A 25,687-nucleotide genomic window follows, 5' to 3' on the forward strand; every position below is an offset into this window, starting at 1 on the left:
AGGAGTTGAATGCACCATTAGCAAGTTCGCCGATGATGCCAAACTGGGAGGTGCTGTCAACTCTTGAGGGACAAGAGGCCTTGCAGAGGGATCTAGGTAGGTTGGAGCGTTGGGCAATGATTAATGGGATGAAATTTAACAAGTCCAAATGCCAGATTCTGCACCTAGGACAGAGTAATGCTGGGCACAAGTAGAAATTGGGAGAGGAGTGGCTGGAGAGCAGCCCTGCAGAAAGGGATCTGGGGTTGCTGGTCGACAGCAGGCTCCATACGAGTCAGCAGTGTGCCCTGGCAGCCAGGAGGGCAAACTGCATCCTGGGCTGCATCACACACAGCATAACCAGCCGCTCAACAGAGGCCATTATCCCGCTGTATTGAGCATTGGTGTGGCCTCACCTTGAGTACTGTGTGCAGTTCTTGACCCCACAATTTAAGAAGGATGGTCAGGTCTTTGAATGCGTCCAGAGGAGGGCAACAAAGCTGGAGAAAGGGCTGGAAGGAATGTCCTCTGAGGAGCGGCTAAGGACTTTGGACTTGTTTGGTTTGGAGAAAAGGAGGCTGAGGGGCGACCTCATTGCTCTCTACAGCTTCCTGAGGAGGGGAAGTGGAGAGGGAGGTGCTGATCTCTTCTCCCTGGTATCCAGTGATAGGACTTGTGGGAATGGTTCAAAACTGCACCAGGGGAGGTTCAGACTTGACATTAGGAAGCATTTCTTTACCAAGAGGGTGGTCAAACATTGGAACAGGCTTCCTAGGGACATGGTCAATGCCCCAAGCCTGTTAGTGTTTGAGGCATTTGGACAATGCCCTTAATAACATGCTTTAACTTTTGGTCAGCCCTGAAGGGGTCAGGCAGTTGGACTAGATGGTCATTGTAGGTCCATTCCAACTGAAATAGTGTATTCTAATAATTCTATTTTCAGTTTCTGATTGCCTTTTAAGTAGCTTTCTCATTTTTAAGTTAAATGCAACTATAGCAGATTTTTTGCTTTCATTCAAATTCAGCATCTGTTAGAAAGAACAACATCACTTGTTGAGTTAGATCACTATTAGCAGAGGGATCTTTGCCAGGCTGGACTAGAAGCAGCTTTTTCAGAGTTGTATCTTAAACCAGGTCTTGTGTGCTACAAAAGTCAAGATTTGCTTTGTATCCCCATCACTTCTCTGACTATCTGTATCAAAGAGCAGTCCTTTGCATTAAAACAACAAGCTTAGCCTTCTGTACCCAGAATTTTCATACCTGATCAAGGAAAATGAACGAAACAGGAAATTGCCTAAGTTTTTAACTGGAGACAATTGTACCGAAGCATATTAAATACCTAATGTATTTCCTCTTTTTTTCTTTTTCCCCTTAAGTAGATTCTGTTGTGGAACTCATGCTCTGAACTTAAATTTGTATTTCTTGTAGGAACTCCATGATCTTATGTTTTCTCTAGATTGGATTAAAGCTAAAACAGAATTGGTAGGGCCTGCTCATCTGATTCATGAATATGTAGAATATAGTTCAATCCTGGATCAAAAGGTATGATACTAAAAGGTAAATGATCAGTCTGTTCCAAATATATTTTTCCATGTTTAATTGCATTTTGTTGGATGTACGTATATGTGAGAGATATATAGAAAGCTTAAAAAACTGAAACATAAAAACAGTACTAAGTTGAACTTTAACTTGGAGAAGAGAAAAATGAAGAAAATTTAGTTTTTAGTTTTAGTTGTAACTTCAGTGTGTGCCCAAGTAATTGACAATGGAGCTCGATTAACTAAGGTGAACAACAGTAACTAATGGTGGGTACATATGGTGCTCTGCTTTTGAGGAGGAGTAGGATTTTGTTGGCCGCTTGGAGTAGTCTTTCTGATATTTCACGCTGACTGCTTATTGAGTAAATCACTGTTGCCAATATCCTTTATTTGAAAAATAAGCATAATATGCTTTCCTGAATAGGATAATGAAATATTTAAGTCTATCATATGTACTTGCTAATAGAACTAAATAGAAAAATAGAACTAAATGCTTCTGTAAGAATATTAGCTGTATAGAAAACTAAAAAAGCAAAGGGTGCTTAGGAAATAAATCCACTTTCTATGTTATCAAATATTTTCTGCTCTGTACATAGAATAGCACAGTACGTGAGAACTTCCAGGAATTTCTGTCTTTAAACGGGCACCTTCTTGGACGGCAACCATTTCCTGACATTATACAGCTGGGTCTTTGCCAACCAGAGGCATCAGAGGTGTATCAACAAGCCAAGCTACATGCTCAAAGAGAAACAGGAGCATTTTATTTGGAGTGGATGTAAGTAGCTGCAGTCCATCTGCTGATATGCTGATCCCTTGATCCAAGAAAATAATTTAATGTACAACTAAATACAATGTATGTCTAATATAAGGACCTTTTTAAGAACTGTGTTTTTTCTCGGGAAAGAAAGTGAAATAATTTTCAAGAACTTGTGGGAGGAGGAGAACTCTGGATATGTAAGGCCACAAATTAGTAATAATTACACAGAAATAAATAGAGGAATATATTCACTTCTGTACTCAATGATTGTTCCTTTTAAAGAACTATACAAAGATGAAAATAAGATACTTTGAAACTTCTCTAAATACTTTTTTTTTTTTTGAAAAAAGTTAGATTTGTTGGGCAAGTGTTGGGTATGTTACAGTATGTTTTTAGGTTTTGCAGTAAAATGTACACTTTAAAAAGGAGAGCATTTGTGTTAACTTGCAAAGTTTTTGAAAGTAGAGAGATGGGAAATACTAAAAGGCTTTGTAATCTCTACCCAATCTGAAATTTCTCCTATTTAAATAACTTTTTGCTGTTTTCATATTTTTGGAAGTTGTTTAAGGAAAAAGTATATATATATATAAACATTTTTCCGACATAGTCCAGTAGTCATCTGACCACGTAACTGTCTCTGTTAGATTCTTCTGTTTGATGTTTCTGTTCTGAGATCTGCAGTACTTGGTGGTTAAAAAACAGAATGACTCTCAGGTAATTATCGTAATAACCAGGCAGGTTAATCCAGACATACTTGAATTCAGGTCTTCTCTTTGAGTATTTGGTTATTTCATTTTGCATAGCTAACAGAATTCTACCAAAATGCTTGGAAGCTGCACAGTTCAGAAGAGTCAATCTCCAGGTAGTTCAGGGCTTTCACCTTGGATGTGGGAGGCTTGTGCTGAATAACGTGACTGAAATCAACAGAACAGACACAGATGTTTTTGTCTCCCATTCTAGGGAAAGGTTCTAAAAATGCTTTGTAGGGTATGTAGGTGAATTCACTGCTCTCTTGACCAGCAATTTTAGCTTTATTAAAATATGAAATTTTTTTTAAAAAGTTGACTTAGATGTGTCAGTATTTTGCAGTGAAAAATTGCTTTAACTGTAAAGCACAGCTACTTTGTTTGAGATGTTTTACCCATTATTTAAATGTTAAGCCTGAAGATTGCAAATGGTAATGATAAAAACTTCGAGTACATTGATTAATTTGATTCTAGAAAAAAATTAATCTTGTAACGATCTGTTCATCACCAAAAATTATCTTATTACAGTGACAGCTTTCTGTATTAAGATCTGGCTAAACAGGATGATTATGATTGCTACTAATTCTAAGTTTTTGTTAAAATGAGGCAAGAGTCATCTAAGGTGTGTTAGATTCTGTAGTTAATCTCTGACTGAAATGCAGTGATAGTCATAGATTTTAGTTAAATATCTAGTGATAAGAATTGAGTCATTGCTGTGAAAAATAAGTAAATTTACTAAGGTCTAAACAAAATATACAAATGCTTTTGAGTAAGCTTGAAAAGGAACCTTCAGGAGAACAAGAATTCTCAGGAAGAAATTAATATTTTGAAATAGTGCATATCAGATCATAAAAATGTCATTAGGAAGGCTGTGTCTTGCAGTGTAACAGCTTTGCCCATAAAGTGTCATGTTAATTTCTCGTTCATGTATTATCTTTCTTGATCTCTAAGCTGTAATATTGGAGTTTGTGTTTCCCTTATTACTTCAGCATAAAGGCTGAGAGGTAAGGTATAGTGGGTTGGTTTGTTATAAAGCTTGCTGCTCAAGATCTGTGAAAAAGTATTATCTTTTTATAGAGGATTTTGAATAATAAAAAGGCACTAGGAAATCCTACTCATCTAAAGTCAACTATCTTACCCTGTAGAAATAAAAAATCCTTGAAGAACCTCTACCGTCTGGTTGTTCGTCCACATAGAGATGCAGTTTACCATGCCTGCTTTTCTAAGGATAAACAAAGAATAGCATCATGTGGAGCTGATAAAACACTTCAGGTAAGATACGTATGCATGAGTGAAGAGAGATGCTGTGTACTAGTTTGATAACATTTGTTAACAGTCCTGTCGCTTTTCTTTTGCTGTTATGTGGAGATATTAGGGATCTAGAACATATTGGAGACAAACGATTGAGAAGGATGTATTATTATGCAAACATGAAGTTGCAAGTTTAGAACAGTAAGCGTTATCTTCTAGTTCAAAAGCTAAACTGTGTGCTTTCAGGGTTTATACCCTCACCGGTGTAATACGTGAACGTGAGACACCTTTTAATGATACAGAAAAGCTCACAGCCTTAGTAATTAATACACACCCCAGCATATTTAATACTTGCTTGCAAAAATGTTATTTCCAGTCACAGTAGACCTTCTACAGAACTGAGAAACAGAAGGACATTTTAGTTATAGCTTTACTGTTTCCATGGGATGGTAATGGATATTGTGCTGCTTTGGTGCTTAATTTCTAGTGCTTAATAATTGTCTTATGCAAAAGAAATAAATCTGGGGAGAAAAATGAATCCCTGAAGTTGAGGACAGTATTAGATTAGAAATGGGCCCAAAGTGCTTAGAAAGTGGATTAGGGGAGACAGAGAGGAAAGTGACTAATACAAATTTGCCAGCAGTCTGCCTGGAGGGGAGCCAGCCAGCTCTCAAGAAAACTAGCAATCAGCCAGCCAGTAACCTGGTAAAGTATCCATATTCCAGACAGCCAAAGGTAAGGGAGAAGAACAACTTTTCTGCAAGCCTTTGGTATTGTTTTGGATGCTTGATAAGTTGAGTACTCAAGTAATAATGGTAGTGGTGCTTAGTTGTTGTTCGTTTGGCTACTTAATGTGTTGTTATTGTGTTTTTATTTATTTATTTAATTTGCTGGCTTCTACAATATTATGATCATGGCATCCACTTAAGGAGATGCCTGATGGATTTACTCATTTTATGCTGTGCTGAAATTGCTGTGCTGGGCTTCTGTACTTAATGGCCTCATTATTGAGACTGCAGATTGCTTATTTTTCTCTTCATTTTCTATCCAAAAAAGTAACATCTGTGGATTGCGGTTGCATTTAAACTAAACTTTCATTCAAGAAGCAATAGGAAAACTAGCAATAATCCTTTTTTCATTGTTTAACTTTGAACTTATTCATGTTTTTTCTAATAGTGGCCTAAGATTTTCAGTTTTCAAGGCTACTTCTACTGTTTCTGTAAAATAAAAAAAAGAATGATAGCTCAATTTAAGAACAGATATTCTGCAGAATTTACTGTAAATGTAGATTTCCTGTTACTTCAGTATTTATGTTCTTATTTGAACAAATACCAACCATTTCATTGTCATTGATATTCCCATTCAATGAAAAAGTAACGGAAAAAATAGGGACTTCACACTTGTAGTATCCTGAATGCTGCTGTAAAGAACACCTTGTGATTTGTTTTAATAATTAAGAATATGTAACCTAAGGAGGAAAGGGAAACCTGATTTCCCCCCCCCCCCCCCTTTTAAAATTAAATCCAAGAATTTTTTTGGGAAATTGATTAATATGTGACGCTTTTCCCCAGCTGTCCTTTTATTGCCTAGGACTAGGTCAAGACTGAGGCTTGTGTCATCCTCTATGACTTTTCGCTACTTTTTTCTTGTTTGTTCCCCAAATTGCTTCCCATCAATTGCTGCTGAAATTCTTACTTTCCACAGAAGGATATCATATATAGATAAATTTGGAATTTGTAGTTTTAAGAATAGTTTAGATTTTGTTAATAGATACACTGTTTTGCAGTTACTATTAAAAAATACTGAGAAAGGACATGGATTTAGGCTTAAAGAGTGAGGGTAGAAAAAATCATTAATGAAACACATAACATACAGAAATCTTTTTTTAAAATCAGTTTGCACTTATTTCTCTCCTAACAATTTCTATCATCCTTCCAAAATTGAAGCTCAAATTAAATATTTTAATAATTATTATGTTAATTTCACTGAAATTATAAATGCTTTCAAAAGTAAACCAATTTTATGAAGAGCTTATAGAGAGAGAGCTGTTTGAGAGAAAACAAAAGTATTTGTGTTTTAAAATTGTATGCAAGTTATAAGATTTTATTGTTCATTCTTTTAGGTGTTTAAAGCAGAAAGTGGAGAGAGACTCCTGGAGATAAGTGCTCATGATGATGAAATACTTTGTTGCGCTTTCTCTGCAGATGGTGAATTTGTAGCAACTTGTTCAGCTGATAAAAAAGTGAAGGTAAAGAAATAGAGAGTAGACAAATTTATTTTTTTCAAATTAATAATTCTAATTTCAGTTTTAACCAACTCAGGCAGAGCAGATTCTTAAGACTAAAGTTTTTTTTAACTGTCTTAAATTTTATGTGGATAATTCACTACTTAACAAACAGACAAGCCCCACTTGTTCCGTAACGTAAAAGATGCTTGAAGTTAACATACTTACAGAATTACCGCTTATTTTGCTTGTATTATCAGATGATTCTTTTTAAGTAGAACATAATGTGTGAGTCCAATCCTATCCATAACATGAGATGAATGTATACATAATTCTTTTTTTCATCATTTTTTTTTGTTACATTTGAATTATTTGGACTTTTTAATTCCTCAGTATTGTAACAAAACCTTGGTGAAATTCCAGTATTTATCAGATTCTAATCTGAATTATGGCCTTTCCCCTCATAACTCCTTGTTTCTAATTGTAAATATATATGCTTTCCCTTTATCTTCAGAACATTTTTGAGATGTTATTATGAATGTTTTAGGGCTTTATCTGTATTTCAGCATAGTTTACAGATTTTTTTAAATGAGGTACTTGAAATGTATTTAAAAATCTTTTTCATCCTTCAATTCTATCTAGATCTGGAATTCAAGAACAGGCCGTTGTAGGTGTGTATATGAAGAACACTCAGAGCAGGTCAATTGCTGCCAGTTCAATAACAGAAGTGGTCAGTATCTTTTAGCCACCTGTTCAAATGACACTTTCATCAAAGTAAGTGGAAAAGTTTGAGACTATTATCATGCTGCTTGTCATAACAGGATAATTATTGATGTATAAATATATTTAAACACTATAAATTAAGGTTTTTTTAATTAGTCTGGTAGAAGAGAGATGGCAACAGATTAAGAGTACTGACTACAGCTCTGTAATTGGATTTCAGCAAGGCAGAACAGGAGTGTTTATGCTCAGCAAGGGAGAATGGGCAAATCCTCTATTGTAGGACATGCAGGTGAGGGCTTTGGCGAGACTTTTAGAGGGTGGGATGGGAATGGGAGAGTATGGGAGTGAAATACCTGATTAAAAACAGCATAAGAAAAATTAAGGCAGAAATTTAGGTTTGAAGACATTAATAACATAAAAAACTGGATGCTGAAAGATTGGGGGAAAAAAAAAGCATTATGGAAGTGTAGCAGGTACTTTTTTGATTAAATTGATTGGGCATAGTAAAGAAATTAAGGTGGAAGCTAACAAAATAACAGTAATCAAAACAAGAGGTTTGTCGGGTTAACCAGCTGGCACTGTTCAGATTGAGAGGCAGTGTGTATACACAGAAAGCAGAAACCGGGCATCTGAGGGAAGGGGGAAAACAGAAGAATCAAGTAAGCAAATAAAGAATGCAATTTCACAGTACAACTAAGCAAATACTATAGTTAACTGGCACTGAAGATGATGGTCCCACTGCCCTGGCTGCATATTCTTGCCTTTGTTGTGGTGCATGTGCTGATCTTACTCTGCAGTGTAATGGTTCAAGGAGCCAACTTGGCAAAAATCTCTGTTTGGTGGGATTGGTTTTCTGCTTGTTTAGTTCCCTGTAGTGGCTCAATTGCCCAGTTCCAGTGCAAGAGAACTGTTGGGAGTAGACAGCAAGGAGTGAGATTGTTAGTAGGGGGGACAACTGTCTCCTGCAGCTAGCAGGATGTGAGGTGTTTTAATTGTAATGTCAAGTCTCATCTGAAGAGGTCTTGCAAGAGCTTGTGTTTGTGTAAAATGGAGGTAAAATACAGTTATGATCTGATATCAAGATGGAAGGAAGAAGCTTTCGTGCTGACGTCCTGGATGTCTCAGGAGTTGCATTTGCTGTATGAGACTGACACCCTGGAACAGGTAGATTTAGAAGGCACTTGTTTAAAATGACAGTTTCTATACTGTAAATGTAGTTAAGATTTTAGACAGTGTTTGACACTTTCATGAGTAATAAATAACAGAACTGAAGCATGCACAGTAATCAAAAGGGCCTGATTTTTTTTCAGAGAACAAAAATATGAGTGACTGTTCCTGTTTTGGCCTTTCACTTGAACAGTCAAATACATGATTATTTTTTTTATGTAGGAGAAAGGGAGTGTGGGCTATAGGCTTGGAAAACAGTGTGAGAGGGGTGGGGAGAAGGACCCCTAAACAAAAAAACATGTTCTTTTAACTTTGTTAGTATTGATGTAGCAAGGATGATATTCAGACCATCCAAGACTAACCTGAGAGATTTCATTTTTGTTATTATGTGTAAGCTACGTAATTCTGAACTTCAAAGTTGAAAGGCAAAGAGGCAAGAGGAAGCTTCTTCCTCAGTCTGAGGAAACCTCAGTAACTTTGTCCTGTTCCAGGATCTTGTCTGCACTGTACAGAAAGTTTAACTAGTTCTAGGTAATTCTGGTGTTAATAGTTTTCATGCACATTAGCAGATGGAGGTAAATTGTGGGGTAGCCCGGGGTGTAGCATCAAGTCCATGAGCATGTGGGTAAAACTAAGAAAAAAAAATATTGAGATTTTGGTTGTCAGTGCATGATTCTGAGAAGAATGTGAACAATTTGTCTGAATAATTCATGAGTATGATGATTTATATGTTTATTTCTCATGCAGCTTTGGGACTTGAACAAAAAGTATTGTAGAAATACAATGATGGGTCATGTAAATTCCGTCAATCACTGTAGATTTTCACCAAATGATGAGTGTGTTGCTAGCTGCTCAACAGATGGAACAGTAAAGGTACACAGTGTATTTTTAAATCAACTGTTTGTTTTGATGATGTTTTTTGTTTTGTTTTGTTTTATAAAATGCAAAATATGTATAAGAAAACTTCGTGTCTGCATGGTCAGCTTTAATGAATTAAAATCTGAAACAGTTGATTATTGGTCCCATTTTTAATGCAAGATTTTGAAATGGCTTGCCCAGTACCAGGGGAAAAAAGTTGGGTGCCTGTAATTGTAAATAAATCCTGGCCTTGTTTTGAATCCTTTACTTCTCACTGGTTTTTTTTGTTTTGTTTTGGTTTTTTTTTTTCCCCCCTCCTAATGTAATTTAAGAAAACTTGGGGAGGGAGTGAAACTTGTTTGGGAAAAAAAAAAAAAGGCAATACATTTTTAGATTAATTGAAAGTTCTGTCATCTCTGAAAATGAGTATCAGTAGAAATAAAAGTTCTATGTGCCATTTTTCATGTATGCACTAGAAGATAATTTAGAGGTTTATGTTTTGTTTTTTCCTCAGAATGTAAGTATTCTTTTTATTGCCTTTGGTTGCAACAGAACTATGCTACTTCAGAATTGCAGTTCTTAAAACAGTTATCTTTCTGTAGAGTTGCTAAATCAGGAAAGAAGGGTTGCTGTAGCTGTTGTCATTCAGAAGAATAATTGTGGTGGAGGGAACAGAAAGATTCAGTAGATTTTTGGCAGGTGCCTCAATGAAATTAGGGTGCAAAGTTAGATGTGTACCAGATTTCTCATGGTGAGTGGACTTTTAATAGAGTTGCAGAGCAGATATTTTTGTTTTTATTATTTTGTTAAGAGACAGTGTTGTAGCTGGAACGATATGAGGGAAAAACCCAGGGAGAGGGTTCTGCTACAGTGTAACCCCCTTTTTTTGTTTTTGGTTTTGAGGGTGTTTTTCTTTGGTTTTTTTGTGGGTTTTTTTGTTTTCTTTTGGTCTAAGCTGTCTGGGCTTGTGAATATTCTAATGCTATTTCTTGACCAGGGAAAGTAGCAAAGGCTATTTTGTATACTAGCCCCGCCTCCCTTCTCCCCTAGAAATGATTGGGAGTTAGCTCTTCCCTGTTGTATTCTGTATGCACATCAGTAAAAAGAGGTTTTGTGTATTTCCTTTACTTTTTATTGCAGCTTTGGGAAACACGCTCAGCAAATGAACTGAAAAGTATTGAGATAAAAGATTTCTTCAAAAATGCAGATGAGGAACCAGATGATGTGGAGGTTTTAGTAAAATGTTGCTCTTGGTCCAGAAATGGTGACATGATTTTGGTGGTAGCCAAAAATAAGCTTTTGGTAAGTACCTCACTTTAATAATTTTCTTGAAGTAGTGTAGAATCATAGAATGGTTTAGGTTGGAAGGGACCTTAAAGATCATCTAGTTAGAAATTATGATTAAAGATAAAATTCTAGGCCATTAAGATGTTTCAGATATAAGGTGCATGGTTTCAAGTATGTGTAAAGTAAAAATATGTGGGCAACAAGCTTGTTGACTGAGAGAAATACCTTCTAAATTCAAGAATGTACGCTGTTGAACGTATAAGCTATTTGTCTATAGTGAACTCATACAAACTGGGTGCTAACTATTGTAATTATGTGTTCACAGCTTTTTGATGTTAAAACATGTGATTTGTTAACACAAGTCATCATAAGTCATCACAGTACCATCCAATACTGTGACTTTTGTCCCGGTGATGAGTTAGTAGCAGTTGCTTTGTCTCACTGTTCTGTTGAGGTAAGTGATTGTCTTTGCTACAGTATACCAGGAAAGACTATTTGTAAGATAAAATGTTACATTTGTCTTAATAGTTCTTGTACGCAGAGGTAAAACAAATGTAGCTATTTTAGCAGGCTTTCAATGTGCTTCATTCTTTTTAATCGTCGTTCGCTTCTGAAATGTGAAATATCAATTGGGAAATAATGTTTTAAAGTTATATGTTCATGTTGGACAACAGAACTCATGTTTATATAAAAAGACTAGGCCACTAAATTTCTTTAAACTTAGCGTTGTCACTCTCAGGAGTATAGGCCTTCCCATTGCTTAATTCAAACAAAACCCCCTCTCCTTCTATGTGCTGGTACAGAATGTGGCAACCCACCAAAAAGGAATAAAACAGCTAGAATGATTTTGGAACTAGCACAGCTAGAGTAAGCCAGTTTCAGGTATCAGTTTTGGGGTTGGTTGTTTTTGTTGTTTGGGGATTTTTTGTTTTTGCAATCTACATGGTCAGTTGAACTTGTATTTTATCTTAATACTGTGAGGTTTTTTTTTTTTCTTTTCTCCCCCTCCCCCCCCCCCATCTTTTAAAATTATAGCAGTCAAAGAGGCTGCTGATTCAATTTCCCTGACCGTCAAAATGTGATAAGCAGGCACAATTCTTGTTACATCTGATTTCAGAATGAGAAGTAAGAAAATACTAGAAGAAATAGTAATTAAGTATACTACTTGTTTTGCACTGTTTTCCCTGTAAATGCAATCTAAATCATCTGAGTTATTCTTTCATATTTTTGTTGTAGTTATGGAATATTAAATCTTTATCAAAAGTAGCGTATTGCAGGGGACACATGAGCTGGGTTCACTGTGTGACATTTTCACCAGATGGATCATTATTTCTGACATCATCTGATGACCAGACAATACGCGTAAGCTGATATCTTTCTTTTCTGAAAAATGTGAATTTATATATATAATTAAATTATTAATTTAAGGAATTGTTTATTATAAAATGACATAATATATATGTTTATCTTGTATATGATATATATTTAGTATTTATGTGTGTTTATAGCCAATATAAATTTAAATATTTGTTATAAAATTATTTACATACAGAGTAAAATGAGCTGGCTTTTTTACTTTATTTGCTGTATATCTAAATTTACTGTATGTCTATACAATTTTTTTTAAGTCCCATGGCTGTTCAGGAGTAATTGTAACTTTCTGTTTTGTTTTAGATTTTATCTGAATCAGGAATTGTGAAGTTTTTTGAGGATCCTAGCAGACTTGATATTACTTTCATTGTTAAATATATTTGCATGCTAATATTTAGGATAGATTTCTGTAATTGTAATGCCTTATTAAAACCTGTGAAAGTAGAACTATAGTTTACCAAAGTAACCTTTCCTTTTCTCTCAAGTTAACACTTATATTCTTGGAATTTTGAAAGCAGTTGAAGTACAGAAATCTGTACTTGGTATTTTTTGTAATTGGATTTTAACGCTGCTCTTTGGATGAGAAAATTGTGAACTTAATAGCTATGATTCTAAACACGGGGGAGTCTGCTAGTCAGCCTGGAAAAAATTAGTTCTGTTTCATCTGTTGGAACCACCATAGTAATTGCACAAGCTTCCCTAGTAAATAAAAATAGCAGAAGCATAACTTTCACTGATTTTTTTAAATCAGTGTTACTTGCAAGTTTATAAGACACTGGTTTACAGGTACTCTTACTCAGCAAATTTTATATCTTGTCCTTTAATAATACTAATGAAATACTGTGTTCTTTAACAGATTTGGGAAACAAAGAAGGTGTGCAAGTCTTCTGATGCTGTGCTAAAAAGTGAACTAGATGTTGTATTTCACAATGGTGAAGTGATGATTTTAGCAATTTACAATCAGAAGCATTTACAAGTAAGCTGTATTTCTCAATATGTTAGTACATTTGAATGTTATCTGCAAATCTCGGTAGGAAACGGAGGAAGCATTGAAAGAACTGCTTGTCCGTGGCTTTCAACAGTTGAATCTGTAGCAGATGACTCTTAATGTATGATAACATTTTTATATCTAGAAACTCTGCCTAGTTTACTAAGCAAAAAATGAAGTTTGAGGGGAAATTTCCACACTGATGTCAAAACTGAAGCTGGATGCAGAGGAACAAAACTGTTTTCTCTTCACAACTAGGGAGGCTGTGGGCCCTCTAAGTGGCTTAGCTGTGCATGGCAATACGGCATGTGTGCAGCACATGTACGTAATGCATCAGAACTACTGTGTAATAGCTGAAGGAATCATCTCAAATTGGAGGAATGAAAGGCGTGAGCCCAGGTCTGCATATAGACTTAGGAGAACATGGGGTCTTTTATGTCGTAAAGAAAATATTAATAGTGGATACAGTGTTATTACTGTGGACCGCTCCACCAAGTAGTAAGTACACCAACATTCAAAATATATTTTTCCATTCCATGATAGCAAATTCATGCACATCTTTTTTTTATCATGATTTTCTAATACATCAAATCAAGTCAGTCAATAGAATTTTCTTTGAAGTGAAGGCAATACAGTTCATTCAGATTATACTTCTACTTGATTGTAACTGTTTAAAAGCGGAAACACTTCCATATTTGTTGCAGAATGCTGCTTACGCAAACTGGTTGCATGTTAACCCACAAAATGGGGGATGCCATATCTTTGGCCATGAGGTAGCTATTTCGGGTGTTTAGCCTAAAGCAGCATCTGAATAGGAGAGAAACTTTGTTCTGGACTGTGAAAGCAATGAATTCTTATTGCTGGATGTATAGGTGAGTGTTGGAATAGATTATGCTGCCCTGCACTGAGGGACACTGTGCAGATAATCTTTTTGTGTAGGGTCATGTCCTTTCTTCTAATTTGGCTGAAGGCAAACATGTAAGCTATGTAATCCTAGCTAATCAGCATGACCGTTGCCTTTATTTCTAGTCCTAAGAGATGCTCAGCTTTTCCTAGGCTGCTACTAAAATTAGAGCTTCCTTTGCAGAAACTTTTCTTCTTGTTTGCCCTGTACTTCTGGTTTCTCTCTTTCTGATTATTTTCTGTCCTCCTTCTTTTGTCTGTCCTGTCCTTGCCCATTCTTATTCTGCCTAAAAATCCTATTAAAAAAACCTTAAGTGGAATGGTGATGATATTTGAATAGTGGGGAATATAGATGTGGAAATACCTAAAGTGTCTCCAACGGTGCCTTGGCAATAAAAAGATTTCAGACTTCGAGCCAACAGAAAGCGGTCAATGTTGAAACTAAAATTTACGTGAACAAATAATATGTGAGAAAAGAGAAGCTGCATCTGTTGCAGTGAAGACATGGGAGAAACCACAGCGAATGGAGTTATACCTGTTTATGTGTGGGGAGCAGTTTAGGATAATCGCTACTTTTTAATCTTCCTGAATTGTAAAATCTGTAGTGACTACTATGTAATGTGTAGTCTGGCTCTCATTCGAATTAGTAGACCTGATCTATTTATTTATGATTAGTATGTTTCTATTATAACTTTACTTGAACCGTTTCCTAGAGAAACATGGTGCTTAGATTTTCTACCCTAAGTACAATATTCTGACATCCTGTAGAGGTGCAGTCATGAGGAGGGAAGACTCCATTGTAGAAAGAGAATATATTTTTCACCCTTGCGCAAGAAGAGAAATTGACTGAAAAGAGTTAAGCATGTGTAGTGTAATTTAACAGTATATCTGCTATCACATCTCTAAAAGTAATTTTTCTTGCAACCCTGATGTTTTACCCTTTGTAATTTGTAATCTCTCAGAATTGGGGTACTAGTCACCTTTTGAAGTGCAGTATGTTCATTTTTAAACACTTCATACTGGTAGCTTTCTAAACTTAAACTTTGTTTGTAAATAATTGTATTCTAAAGATCCGCCCCACCCCCCCTGGGGAATTGATTTGAGGGTGATACTGAGTTGAGATTTGGTGTGTTGTGTGTGCTAATAAGTTTAAAGTCATGCTTACAGGATGCTCTTAAAGTATTTTATGCTCCATTTGGCATGAGAATCTGGCTATAGAATCTGGCTGGCAAAGTAAATTTTAGCATGGAGCTCGCTGTGTGGCTTTTGAAATTTGGGAGGAGCACTTTGAGTTACTGTTTTCTGTAGTCAGACAAACTTTAAAGAGCCTTCTAATACTGAGATATGTTTCCTTCTGCAAACTTGTCCTGTTCAGAGAGCATTCTGTGAAGATAGTTACACTGACCTTCAAAGCAATTGGTTTATGAAAGTAACTGATCCTTATAATTCAAAGTTTGAAACTGGTACACTGTTCTCTTCAGCATTCTTAGCTCTGCATTGTAATTTATTTAAGTTTAAATGTAAAAATATTGTAAAAAATTAACTTCCTATCTTGCAGCTTATCAATGGAAATACAGACAGTGTTATTATGCAGACAGCAGCTCAAGAATCCCCCATTTCCTGCTGTTGCTTAAGTGAAGATCTTAAATTTGCAGCTTTTGGACAGGAGAGTGGAACAATAAAGGTATTAAATCCTAAATTTGATTTTAAAAATAGTAGGAAAACACCCTTCTTGGTGCTTTTTCCTTTCAAAGAAATTTCATTTGAATGACTTTGTACAATAATACTCTTCAACATAGTACATTAAAATTTTTACATTTGTGAGTGATGCCTAAATGACAATAATTTAAAGGTTAATGTTAATAATGTAGCTCTGAACTTCATTTTACCAAGGACTAAGCTAATATGAATTTTTGGTTGTTCCAATCCATTGACTGAGAATCATGTATTTACAATGTTGTGTTATTTAAAAAAGAATTTGCATGTTCTTTTCTTCCTTTTCCTCAAGTATGTAAAATAAGGATAATTACTGCATTCTTCATTGTAAAGGTATTACAGTTGTTGGATGGGAAAGTTCTGAAGTCCCGGGAGGCCTACAGGACATCCGTGCAGCATTGTCGATTTACCTCTGATTGTCATACTCTCATTTCAAGTGCTCATGATTCAGTTATACAGGTTTGGAAGATATTTAAAAAGATTATGTTGTAACTTACTTACAATTTATTTAAATAAGATCTTTTTTACTGTAGATAATGTGAACTTGGTAAATGACTACTGTATTCTGTATTGCTCCATCTTGGGGCAAGGGAGTGTAGAAACTGTAGCCTCTATTTATACCTTATGTGATAATGAATATTACACAATTTCTATTTTTAATGCTGTGGATGATAGAAAGGCACCAACTCCTTTAAGATGGGTGAAAGGAACATTAATTTTCAAACAAGATAACTCAACAGTTCTGACTGTGTAAATGAAGGGTTTGGGATGTGACCCAGAACTGGCTATATATGGTAGGTCTGTTGGCTGGCTTGCTTACACTGTCTGATGGATTGAGGTAAAAAGACCTCTCTCTGAGCGGGCTGGTGTGTCCACCTAGTCCAGTACAGTGCTGACTACAGATGCTAGCTAGAAACAGAATGGCTGCACTAATGTAGTCTCAAGTTAATAAGCTCTGCCTCCCAGCAAGGTAGATTGTCTCCGGAGAAGCATTCCGGTGTGTCTGTATTAGTGTTTTAGCTCACCTCAGGGCTGCACTTTTGAAGTGAATGTCCTGGTCGTTTATGCTTACTGTGCTTTAGTTTGCACTGCAGAGCAGTTGCAGGCATGCTGACAGGATTCCTAAACTAGAGCACATGCTCCAGCTACTAATAAGTATTCGGTCCACACAACCAAACTTGAGCTGGTTTGAAGTAAAACCTCCAAAACACATGTGGGTGCTGGCCCTCAGCACTGTTTTGCTCACCAAATCTGTTCCAACTTCAGTGTTCTACCTGTTTGCTGGCATACATATAAGCTATGCTGCATCCCACTTTGTTTCACTCCTACTGCATTGAACTTGTGGATCTGAAGCTAGCTTGAATGCCATCACTGTGGTCAATTAAGCAGTACAGACAGCTCACCAGTTTATCGGCTTTGGATCCTTCTTAACGTGGGTAGTTTTTCTTCTGGGTCCTCACCTCCCTCTAGTGGACAGCGCCTCAGTTAAGCCTCCAGGATTGTCATCGCAACACCTCTGCTTTCTGTTCGTTCTTTGATGCAGAAAACCTATTAATTTGAAAACTATTAAATCATTGTCATTTAAATTGATGCTTAATAGCTTCTGTAAAATAAAATGAAATTTCTTCAGTTTTCAGTGAATAGCTGAATTAAAAATAGAAGTGTCACTTTGTTACAAAAATGCAAACCAAAATGGCATTTCATTAAAAATACACTTTAAAAATAGAAAAGAAAGTTAATTTAAGTATGGAAAATATGAGGTCTGCCAGATGACGGAAATCGATTTGTTGCAATAATCAAAGGTTTCAAACCCAAAACTTCTGGGGGTGCCTAGAAAATTATTGTTTTGCTCTACCAGTGAATTTTAGGCATCAAATTCACTTTGAAAATCAGATTATGTGTATTGTAGGGAGCTCTCTCATAGGTTGACTGCTAAATACTATGGCATCCTCAATCTTCAGTATCTCTACTATGGATGTCTTCGATATCTAACCTTTTAATTAGTTGCCACCTCCATGAGAACTTTTTATTATTCCTGTGACTTAAAAATCAATCAATTAGTTCATTCTTCCTAACTTACGTTTGCCGTTAAATTTTTTTTTTTAATAGTATTCCATCTTTATGACTAGGTATGGAATTGGCAGCTGAGCGAATGTGTGTTTCTAAGAGGGCACAAGGAAGCAATCAAGGATTTTAGACTTCTGGAAAATTCAAAACTTCTTTCTTGGTCATTTGATGGAACCGTTAAGGTAAATAAAAGGCTGGGTATGTTACAAATCACATAAAATACATGTTACTGTCTCTTCTAACATTTGGTATTTCTTGCACTTTGTGCTGACACACATTTTATTGAATTGATCCTGAATGTAAGCTGACTTTTAAGATGCAATTTTGCATTTTCTATTTCTAGTAAGATTTACACTGTTGTTGTATTTTAACTATACCAGTAAGTATAGCAAAATGTTGGCCATATTAGAACCATGTAGCTGAGTTTTATCTCCTATATATTGTTGTGTAAGATGCAGGTGTTTTAACTTTTTTACAGTGTTACAAAAGTAACCTCTTTTTCCTGTATATTTGGTAGGTTTGGAATATCACTACTGGAAACATAGAAAAAGATTTTTCTTGCCATGGAGGTACTGTTCTTTCCTGTGCTGTTTCACCTGATGGTAGTAAATTTTCATCTACTTCTGCTGACAAAACTGCAAAGGTTGGTTACTTCCTGTACGAAGATAAAAATGGTGCCTTATTTTTCCTGAAATGTATGCTATATTTTTTTATTGTGAGGTAACTAGTGATTATTTCAGTTATCCTGTTGTATTTTCTAGTATTAAATTTCCTGTATCTGTGAACATGTTTCTAAAGCTGTTACAGCCATTCACAATTGATCTCGGATATAACTTGAGGCTGTCCTGGTGACTTCTGTACAAATAAAATGCATGTTTAGTGCACAAGTTTGTGCAGAACACTTTGTTTAGTTCTCTGTATTGATTTGTAATAGCCTAACGTTCTTAATTTGGAAACCTAAGTTAAGAAAAATTTCTGGAACTTCATTGAAAGTGCTGTCCATAGTTTCTGGTATTCCTGTTCAGAAGCAAGGTGCAAAAAAGAAGTGAACTGTTTAATATTCTGGGGCTGATCCATTAGATTTTTAGTGTCCCATTAGATTTTTAAAATACATCTTTAAATTAATTGATGAATCCTTTTTCTATGAACAGCTTTACACTTTCTTGTAAATGAATCTGTTTCATTAAAGAGTATATTCCAAGGAAAAAAAAAAATACTTGCAGTTCGTTCAGTAATTTGTAGCAAATGCATTCTTGTGATTCAGATAATAAAAAGAAAAACAGAGTACAGTATAATACATACATAAATGCATACGTGTATATGCATATATACAAAAAGCCTTATGTACTTTTGAATACTAATGCATTTTTAGAAAGTAGTCATACTTGGTTTTGAATTTATCTTTTTCACTCTTCTGTAATGTTTTCCATTTAGATATGGAGCTTTGAAAGTTCATCTGTTCTTCATGAGCTGAAAGGTCATGAAGCCTGTGTGCGGTGCTGTACTTTCTCTCCTAATAACAAATTATTGGCCACTGGAGATGACAAAGGAGAAATAAGGGTACTGCTTTAACCTTGCTGTTTATTTTATAATTCAATGGATGGTCAGTTCACAGACAGAAGAGTTCTCATAGTTTGTGTTCTGCATGTCTAATTCATTAGCATTGTGGTGAACATCGGGGAATTGAAAACAGCAAAGTTTGCCACGTGAGACAGTAGTTTGTAACCATATTGATAGATTTATGTTCCATGAATGCTGAGGAGCTGATTCACATGATTTACTAATAATTCTACTGTGAATTGCATGTATGATTAAATCCTCCGTACATGATACAGTTCTAAGAGGAGAATTTATTTTTTGGGTTATTCTATCACTTCAAGTAGAATGCTTGTTCACAGGGTTGTTTTTCTGTAATAGGGAAAAATACATTTCAGCTTTCCTTACGGGAGATTTTTTTTCCCCCATTAAGTTTACTTTATATACATAATCTTCTCTCTGTTTTAGATTTGGGACATTTTAACAGGTGCATTACTTCACTTCTGCTCCCCAGTTACTGTAGACGAAGAAGAACCAACACATGGTGGTTGGGTAACAGACCTCTCTTTTTCTCCTGACAGTAAAATGCTTGTGTCATCTGGAGGCTATCTTAAGGTAAGCCTTGAAATAGTAAAATATCCTAACATACCTAATTAAATGGCAATACTCTGAGAATTCTAAAGGAAAATGCAGACTAATTCAAAGAAACAAACCTGAAACGTTTTACTTAACACAAAGCTGCTCCATTTTCATGACTGTCTAGCACTTTTCACTTCTTTTCATCTCAAATCTGAAAGCCCCCTGGAAAGGTCTCTTAAGAATTCAGACTTGGAGTTTGTTTTTGAACTCTATATGTTCCATTTTTATTAGCAACCTCCTTCGTTAACATCCTTAATATTAAAGATCCGAGTAATTTTTGTCTGCCTTAATAGCCACTCAATTTCAGCAGCAATCATGTTCTTTATAATAAGCAGAAAAATGCTCAGGCTTTTATTTTTTTAAAGGTACTGTGTTTTAATTTTTTTCATAAATAGACATTCAGAAGGAAGTGCAAGTGATAATTTTCTGCCTTGAAAGACATTCTATAAGTCATCTTTGGAAGAGGGTATGTTGAAACTGGAGGAAATCTGTCTTTTCATCAGTCTTTCATGGGTTCAGACATCTACCGGGTATATGTTTTTTGGAAAGGGGAAGAGGTGAAAGGTGAAAGGGGAAGAGGTTTTTTGGAAAGGGGAAGACTTTCTTTCAGTCTGTGAATTGGTTCTTCATAATTGTAAATTTTGCATGAGTGGTTTGTTCCCCCCCCACCCCATGTGATAGCTAAATGTGATAGCTAATACCTGTTAGTAGAAACTGTGTGTACATGAAATGACAGGTTGTGGAGTTCTCATCTCACAGAGTGCTGGAGGTTAGTTGATTGTTGGTCAGTGTTTAGCTGTTGGACAGGCTACCAGACTAATTCTTTGAAGTCAGCTAGTAACCCTTTAACAAAGACTGTTGAATTTTCTAATTTAGCATTGAAACCATCTTCTGATGTTCATTTCATATTAAAGAACAAGACATGCATCCTGTTTCTAGCTTCCTTCCCACTTTGTATTGTGGTTACACAGTATGGTGTTGTGATGCTTCTTGGAGTCATAGAATGGTTTAGGATGTTAGGGACTTCTGGAACTCATCTAGTCCACCCACTTGCTAGAAGTAGTTTGCAGTTAGGTAAAGTTGCTTAGGGCCTTGCCCCATCAAGTTTTGTCCCCGACTCCAACAGGGGTGCCTCTGGGCCCTGAGAGGAGAGTCTGACTGTCATCTGTAACCCTCTTTTTGGTAGCTGAAGACAGCAGTTAGCCGCCTTCTCTTCAGGCTAAACGAATTCAGTGCTCTGTCTTTCTTCTATGACAACTGTTTTAGGTGTCCAGCCATCTCAATGACCATGTGCTGGACTTACTCCAGTTTGTATCTTTCTTGTACTAGGGTGGCGCTCAACACACAGTGACTGAACTGCTGACTACTACTTTTTGAATCTAGCAGTCCACCCAGTTTGTCATCTACCTTGTATTCCACCCATCCAGTCTTTATCTCTCCAATTTGACTATAAGGACACTATGGGAGACCATGTTGAAGGCTTGGCTAAAGTCAAGGTTAATCACATCCACCGCTCTTGCCATGCTGTTTGCAGAGCCACTGTTATTGTCAATAGAATTCAATTGGGTGTTTGCATGATTTACCTTTGGTAAATCCATGCTAGTTGTCCATGATCACCTTCTTGTCCTTCACATGACTTGAAATGGCTTCCAGAAAACTTGTTCCATAATAATCCCAGACAGTGGAGTGAAGATCACTGGCCTGTAGTTCCACCATCTTCTTTGCCCTTTGTGAAAATGGGTATGGCATTTGCCTTTTTCCAGTCATTGGGACCAGCTTCAATCACCATGTCTTCTCAAAGTATTGTATTTCTACTTTTCTTTCAAGATCTACAGATGGATGTGTACGATGTGCATGAAAACACACACGCACCCTTTCTGTAGGGAGATACTAGTCAGTGAAAGTCTAAAACATTTCAGAAGGTTGGACCGCTAAAAACTGGACTGAGTTGGTTTGTAGAGTTACATGGAAGATACCTTTAAACAAATGAGTCATCTTATTCATAGATGAGGTGCATCCAGCTGTGTACTGCTGAACTTGCTGTGTGAGTGGTACCAACTGGCCCAGCACCTGATCATTCATCCACCAACAAAGGTTCAAGAGCTAATGAATTTTTTTCTTTTTTCTCTCTCCTGGCTCTCCATCAAATAACAGACACTTTAGAAAAGATGTTTTTAATCAAAACATTATAGCTGTGTAGTTGCAAATCTGTATTATGCACACCACTATAATGTTACATATTTCATGAGATGAGTAAGCTAAAAAGTAGTAATACCACCTGCTTTTATAGATGATCAAAGCTGAAGGTAATCTGTTTCGATATTTTGCTACTGTTTTCAAATGTTGCAAGAATAGAGGGTAGACTTCTTATTGGAACAATCAAGTAACAGCTTTGTGCTGGGTTGTATTTGGTTCAATTTTGCATTGGTCTACAGTTTTTTCTGAGAAATGTGAAATTTCAGTCTACAGTCATGGAGTAAACTGATGGTTGAAGGTTTCTCTGTATCTTTGTTATTAGTGCTTACTGCATATTCTAAAAAAAAATAAAAATTCTAATCTCACTGAAGTCTGTCCTGATAACAAAACTGCAAATGGTTTCAACTGTGTACATGATGATTGATCCTCTTGTGAGTCCAGCTAAGTTTTTTAATCCAGCTATAGTTTCAATTATATTCTCTGGCAATGTGTTTCATGTATTCATTTGGTTATGTAAAAATACATAATCTTTTAAATTTTGGACATGTTACAGTTTACATCTATTGATCGCATTTTGTGATGGGGTAAGGGGCAGTACCTGAATTTATTATTTTGTATGCTTTCCTGAAATTGAACAGCTTCAGTCTTTTTGAAGTTTCTTTTCATCTGAAAGTTTTATACCTCTAGTAACTGGTCCTAAACATTTTCTGCTTAAGGTTGCTTGTATTTTTATTTTTAATTCTACCTCTCTGGGGAAAGCAGTCAACTGGGCTTGCCATGCTAAGTCTGTTTATAGAATTTATTCTAAGCTTCTTTCAACTAACTGAAAGTGTGTTATTTTTTTTTATAGTGGTGGAATGTAACTACTGGAGAGTCCTTACAAACCTTCTACACAAACGGAACAAACCTGAAGTCAATACATGTGTCCCCTAATTTCAAAGTGTATGTGACTGTTGATAATCTTGGTATTCTTTATGTATTACAGAAGTTGTGATTAATTTGCTGAACACTGCAAAGATAATTAATTTTTTTGAGCTGAAAACAAAATTCTGCTAAATGTTTGTCTGACGCTCATTAAGCTGTGAATTTTATTTCATTGTTGTATTCATGATGTTTTCATGTATATATATGCATGTTTTTTCAAAAGAACTTGCATTTAATCTTGTTTTTAATAAGCATTATTATAATGCTTGAGTCTTGATTTGCATCTGAAGTATGTTGCTTCCAATTTTGTAAGGAAATTACATTAAGATTTATTCAAATTAGTTAAAATTAATATTAATAGCAGTGAAGAAATAATAGGAATATAATACTTTGAAATTGTATTTTTTGCTAAGGCTGATGGCTAAATGCTCTCTAGCCATGAACATAACTGTGTAAGATGCAAAAAAATTTTTTTTTTACTGTGATGCAAGGATTTTCATTTGGTACAGAATGGAAAGAATCAGGGACATCGTTAATTTGAAAAATGAAACTAGCTATCTTGGTGCTTGATGTTCAAAACAAATCAAGTAGCTGTTCAGTTTACAGCAGCAGTGCTTCCCGCTTGCAGTAAGAACCTTCATGCTTCTAACCTTGTGAAGGTAAAAAGTGCATTGTAACACATATGAGCTGTTCTTATTAAGGGGAACATCTTGAGTCTTGTTTTCACAAGGCAAGATCTGAAAGGATATTGCAATTGAAGTGGAAGAGATTGTGCCACATTTCCAGTCAAAGGATGAATAGAGCTAACCAGCTAAACTGAGAATGGAAATAGTTTAGAAGCTATATATTGAAAAATATAAGGAGGTGTGAATTTTAGTTATTTTTCCTTTTAGAATTAACATGCAGTTCATACTATGGAGACATTTTATTGTCATCAGCTTTGTTTACATGGGATTCTATGCACAGGGATCTCTTGCCTGGTAATATGTGATTTTCTGTTTGTTTTTTTAGGGTTTGGGGTTTTTTACAATATATTTATAGATACAATATAAAGTTGAAATTTTGACATTTTGTACTAATTATACTTGACATATCTTTTGTGAATAATTAGATAACAATTTTTCTTAGGTACCTAGTAAGTCTTGTTCCAGTAAATTGCCTCTCAACTGCTATGAGCACACTGCACAAGCATTAATGTCATGGTTTTCATATTTTTGTAGTTGGCAGTAGAACACTCCCATCTAAGTACTTGACTGTAAAAAGTACATTAGCAAGTGTCTCAACTGATACTGAATAATGAAATTCTCACTTTTAGTATTTTTTTGTGTGCATTTCAGAAGACTGAATATACATTCTTAGTATTTTCCTGTTTTTGACAATCACCAGTTTTTCCTCTTTTTGAACTTGAAATTCCACCATTTCTAAGGTGCTGTTGAATACGGGTCAGGATAATCAGAGTACTGCTGGCAGAAATTTAAAGAGAAGAAATTCAATAGAAAAAACATGATGTTTTGTATTCTAAGTATGTACTAGCATTCAATAAAGATAATCCAGGCAATACTGGCCAAAGTTGTAAACAAATTTGAATTCTTGAGTGTTTTCTTTTTTTTTTTTAACAGACTTGGGTGGGAATGCTGCCTCTTTTATTGTCTTTTATTGTGGTTTTCTTTTCAATCTAAACATAATACTGCTTTACAAACTACATGAAAAATACTTTGACAGGTAAGCAACAGTATTAAATATGAGGATGGAGGAAAAAGTGAACAAAGGGAAACTGAAGTCTTGGAACACGTCCTGCAGTGTTGAGGACAGAGTTGCTTCTACTGTCCAGTTTGTACAGACCTCATCAGTACCCTCCCCGAATAGCTAAAGATTCAAGGAGCAGGAAGCTCCTCTCAGCCAGTGTCCCTGGATTGCAGAGGCTGTTCTGTCCTTACTGCACAGGACCATGTTGGTCTGAACTTAGAGACCCAACTAGGTAAAAAGATACAGGATAAATGTTTCACATGAGGAACCAGGGCAGAAAGTTGTCTTTTGTGACAATGCTAAAGAAACTCTGATGATAGGAAAAACTGATCATGGTTTAATGAAGAAAGTGACCTGTGAATGAGTGGTGTTCATAGACGATTTCAATTTTGAAGCAAGCAGGAAGCAAGTAGCACAGAAGCTTGAAGTGTGAGATAAATAGTGCATTCTTTAATTATTCTGCAAGAATGACAACACAGCAGCGTTATACTTGTTGCTGGAACTGAGAAAGCTGTGTTTCATAGAAGGTGGTGTTAATAGAGTCAGGATGATTGCGTTCATGTGCAAATGTATGGAGTTGGCTGTAAGTCTTTGTAGCTGAGGTGGAAGAAGAGAAATAGCGATGAGAAAGTCTGAAGAGCCAAAGAATAGATACGATTCACAGGAAGAGGATGACAAAATTTAAATGACAAATTATTAAAAGAGGGGCCAACCAAGACAGCAACTTCTTTAATTTAAAATATTTAAGAACGTTAAGGCAGTTTACTGTAATAAAGTCCTGCTGTGTCAGCAGATTTAGCTGTTCTCTTTGATGTTAGATGTATTTTAAAGGAAACAAAAGAAAGTTTGGCCAGAAGCAATTTTTATGTAGATTGAACATTAGTGCTTCCATTATCTGTTGTAATGCCAGATCAAATTGAATCAGTCTGCATTCAATTTAACTAATGAACATTGCCAATTTTATCCAGTTCTTTAACTGAAACTATAATATGCTTTTGTGTAAACAATTTTTAGGTACACTTCCTATTAACAATGCCTATCAGTTTCTGTAGAAATTTCGAGTCTCTTCAC

The 25,687-nt window shown here is 35.7% G+C and overlaps 1 protein-coding gene across 5 annotated transcripts in view; it reads left to right on the plus strand.

The window, feature by feature from the left end:
• Positions 1-24,445, plus strand: part of APAF1 (apoptotic peptidase activating factor 1) — a 38,859-nt gene extending 14,414 nt beyond the window's left edge. For 3 of the 5 annotated variants that reach the window (XM_072865879.1, XM_072865888.1, XM_072865897.1), the window contains exons 11-28: positions 1,408-1,521; positions 2,114-2,292; positions 4,166-4,292; positions 6,394-6,519; positions 7,138-7,269; positions 8,236-8,382; positions 9,133-9,258; positions 10,384-10,545; positions 10,856-10,984; positions 11,767-11,892; positions 12,758-12,877; positions 15,351-15,476; positions 15,842-15,967; positions 17,638-17,757; positions 18,093-18,218; positions 19,010-19,135; positions 19,580-19,726; positions 22,797-24,445. In XM_072865879.1, coding sequence (XP_072721980.1) covers positions 1,408-1,521; positions 2,114-2,292; positions 4,166-4,292; positions 6,394-6,519; positions 7,138-7,269; positions 8,236-8,382; positions 9,133-9,258; positions 10,384-10,545; positions 10,856-10,984; positions 11,767-11,892; positions 12,758-12,877; positions 15,351-15,476; positions 15,842-15,967; positions 17,638-17,757; positions 18,093-18,218; positions 19,010-19,135; positions 19,580-19,726; positions 22,797-22,940 — 2,403 coding nt within the window. In that variant the 3' untranslated portion in view covers positions 22,941-24,445. The remainder of the gene's footprint in view (positions 1-1,407; positions 1,522-2,113; positions 2,293-4,165; positions 4,293-6,393; positions 6,520-7,137; positions 7,270-8,235; positions 8,383-9,132; positions 9,259-10,383; positions 10,546-10,855; positions 10,985-11,766; positions 11,893-12,757; positions 12,878-15,350; positions 15,477-15,841; positions 15,968-17,637; positions 17,758-18,092; positions 18,219-19,009; positions 19,136-19,579; positions 19,727-22,796) is intronic. The other 2 variants (XM_072865906.1, XM_072865914.1) reach the window with 2 other exon arrangements.
• Positions 24,446-25,687: the final 1,242 nt, after the last annotated feature.

Source organism: Ciconia boyciana, chromosome 1, assembly GCF_034638445.1.
Source record: "Ciconia boyciana chromosome 1, ASM3463844v1, whole genome shotgun sequence".
Taxonomy (NCBI): Eukaryota; Metazoa; Chordata; class Aves; order Ciconiiformes; family Ciconiidae; genus Ciconia; species Ciconia boyciana.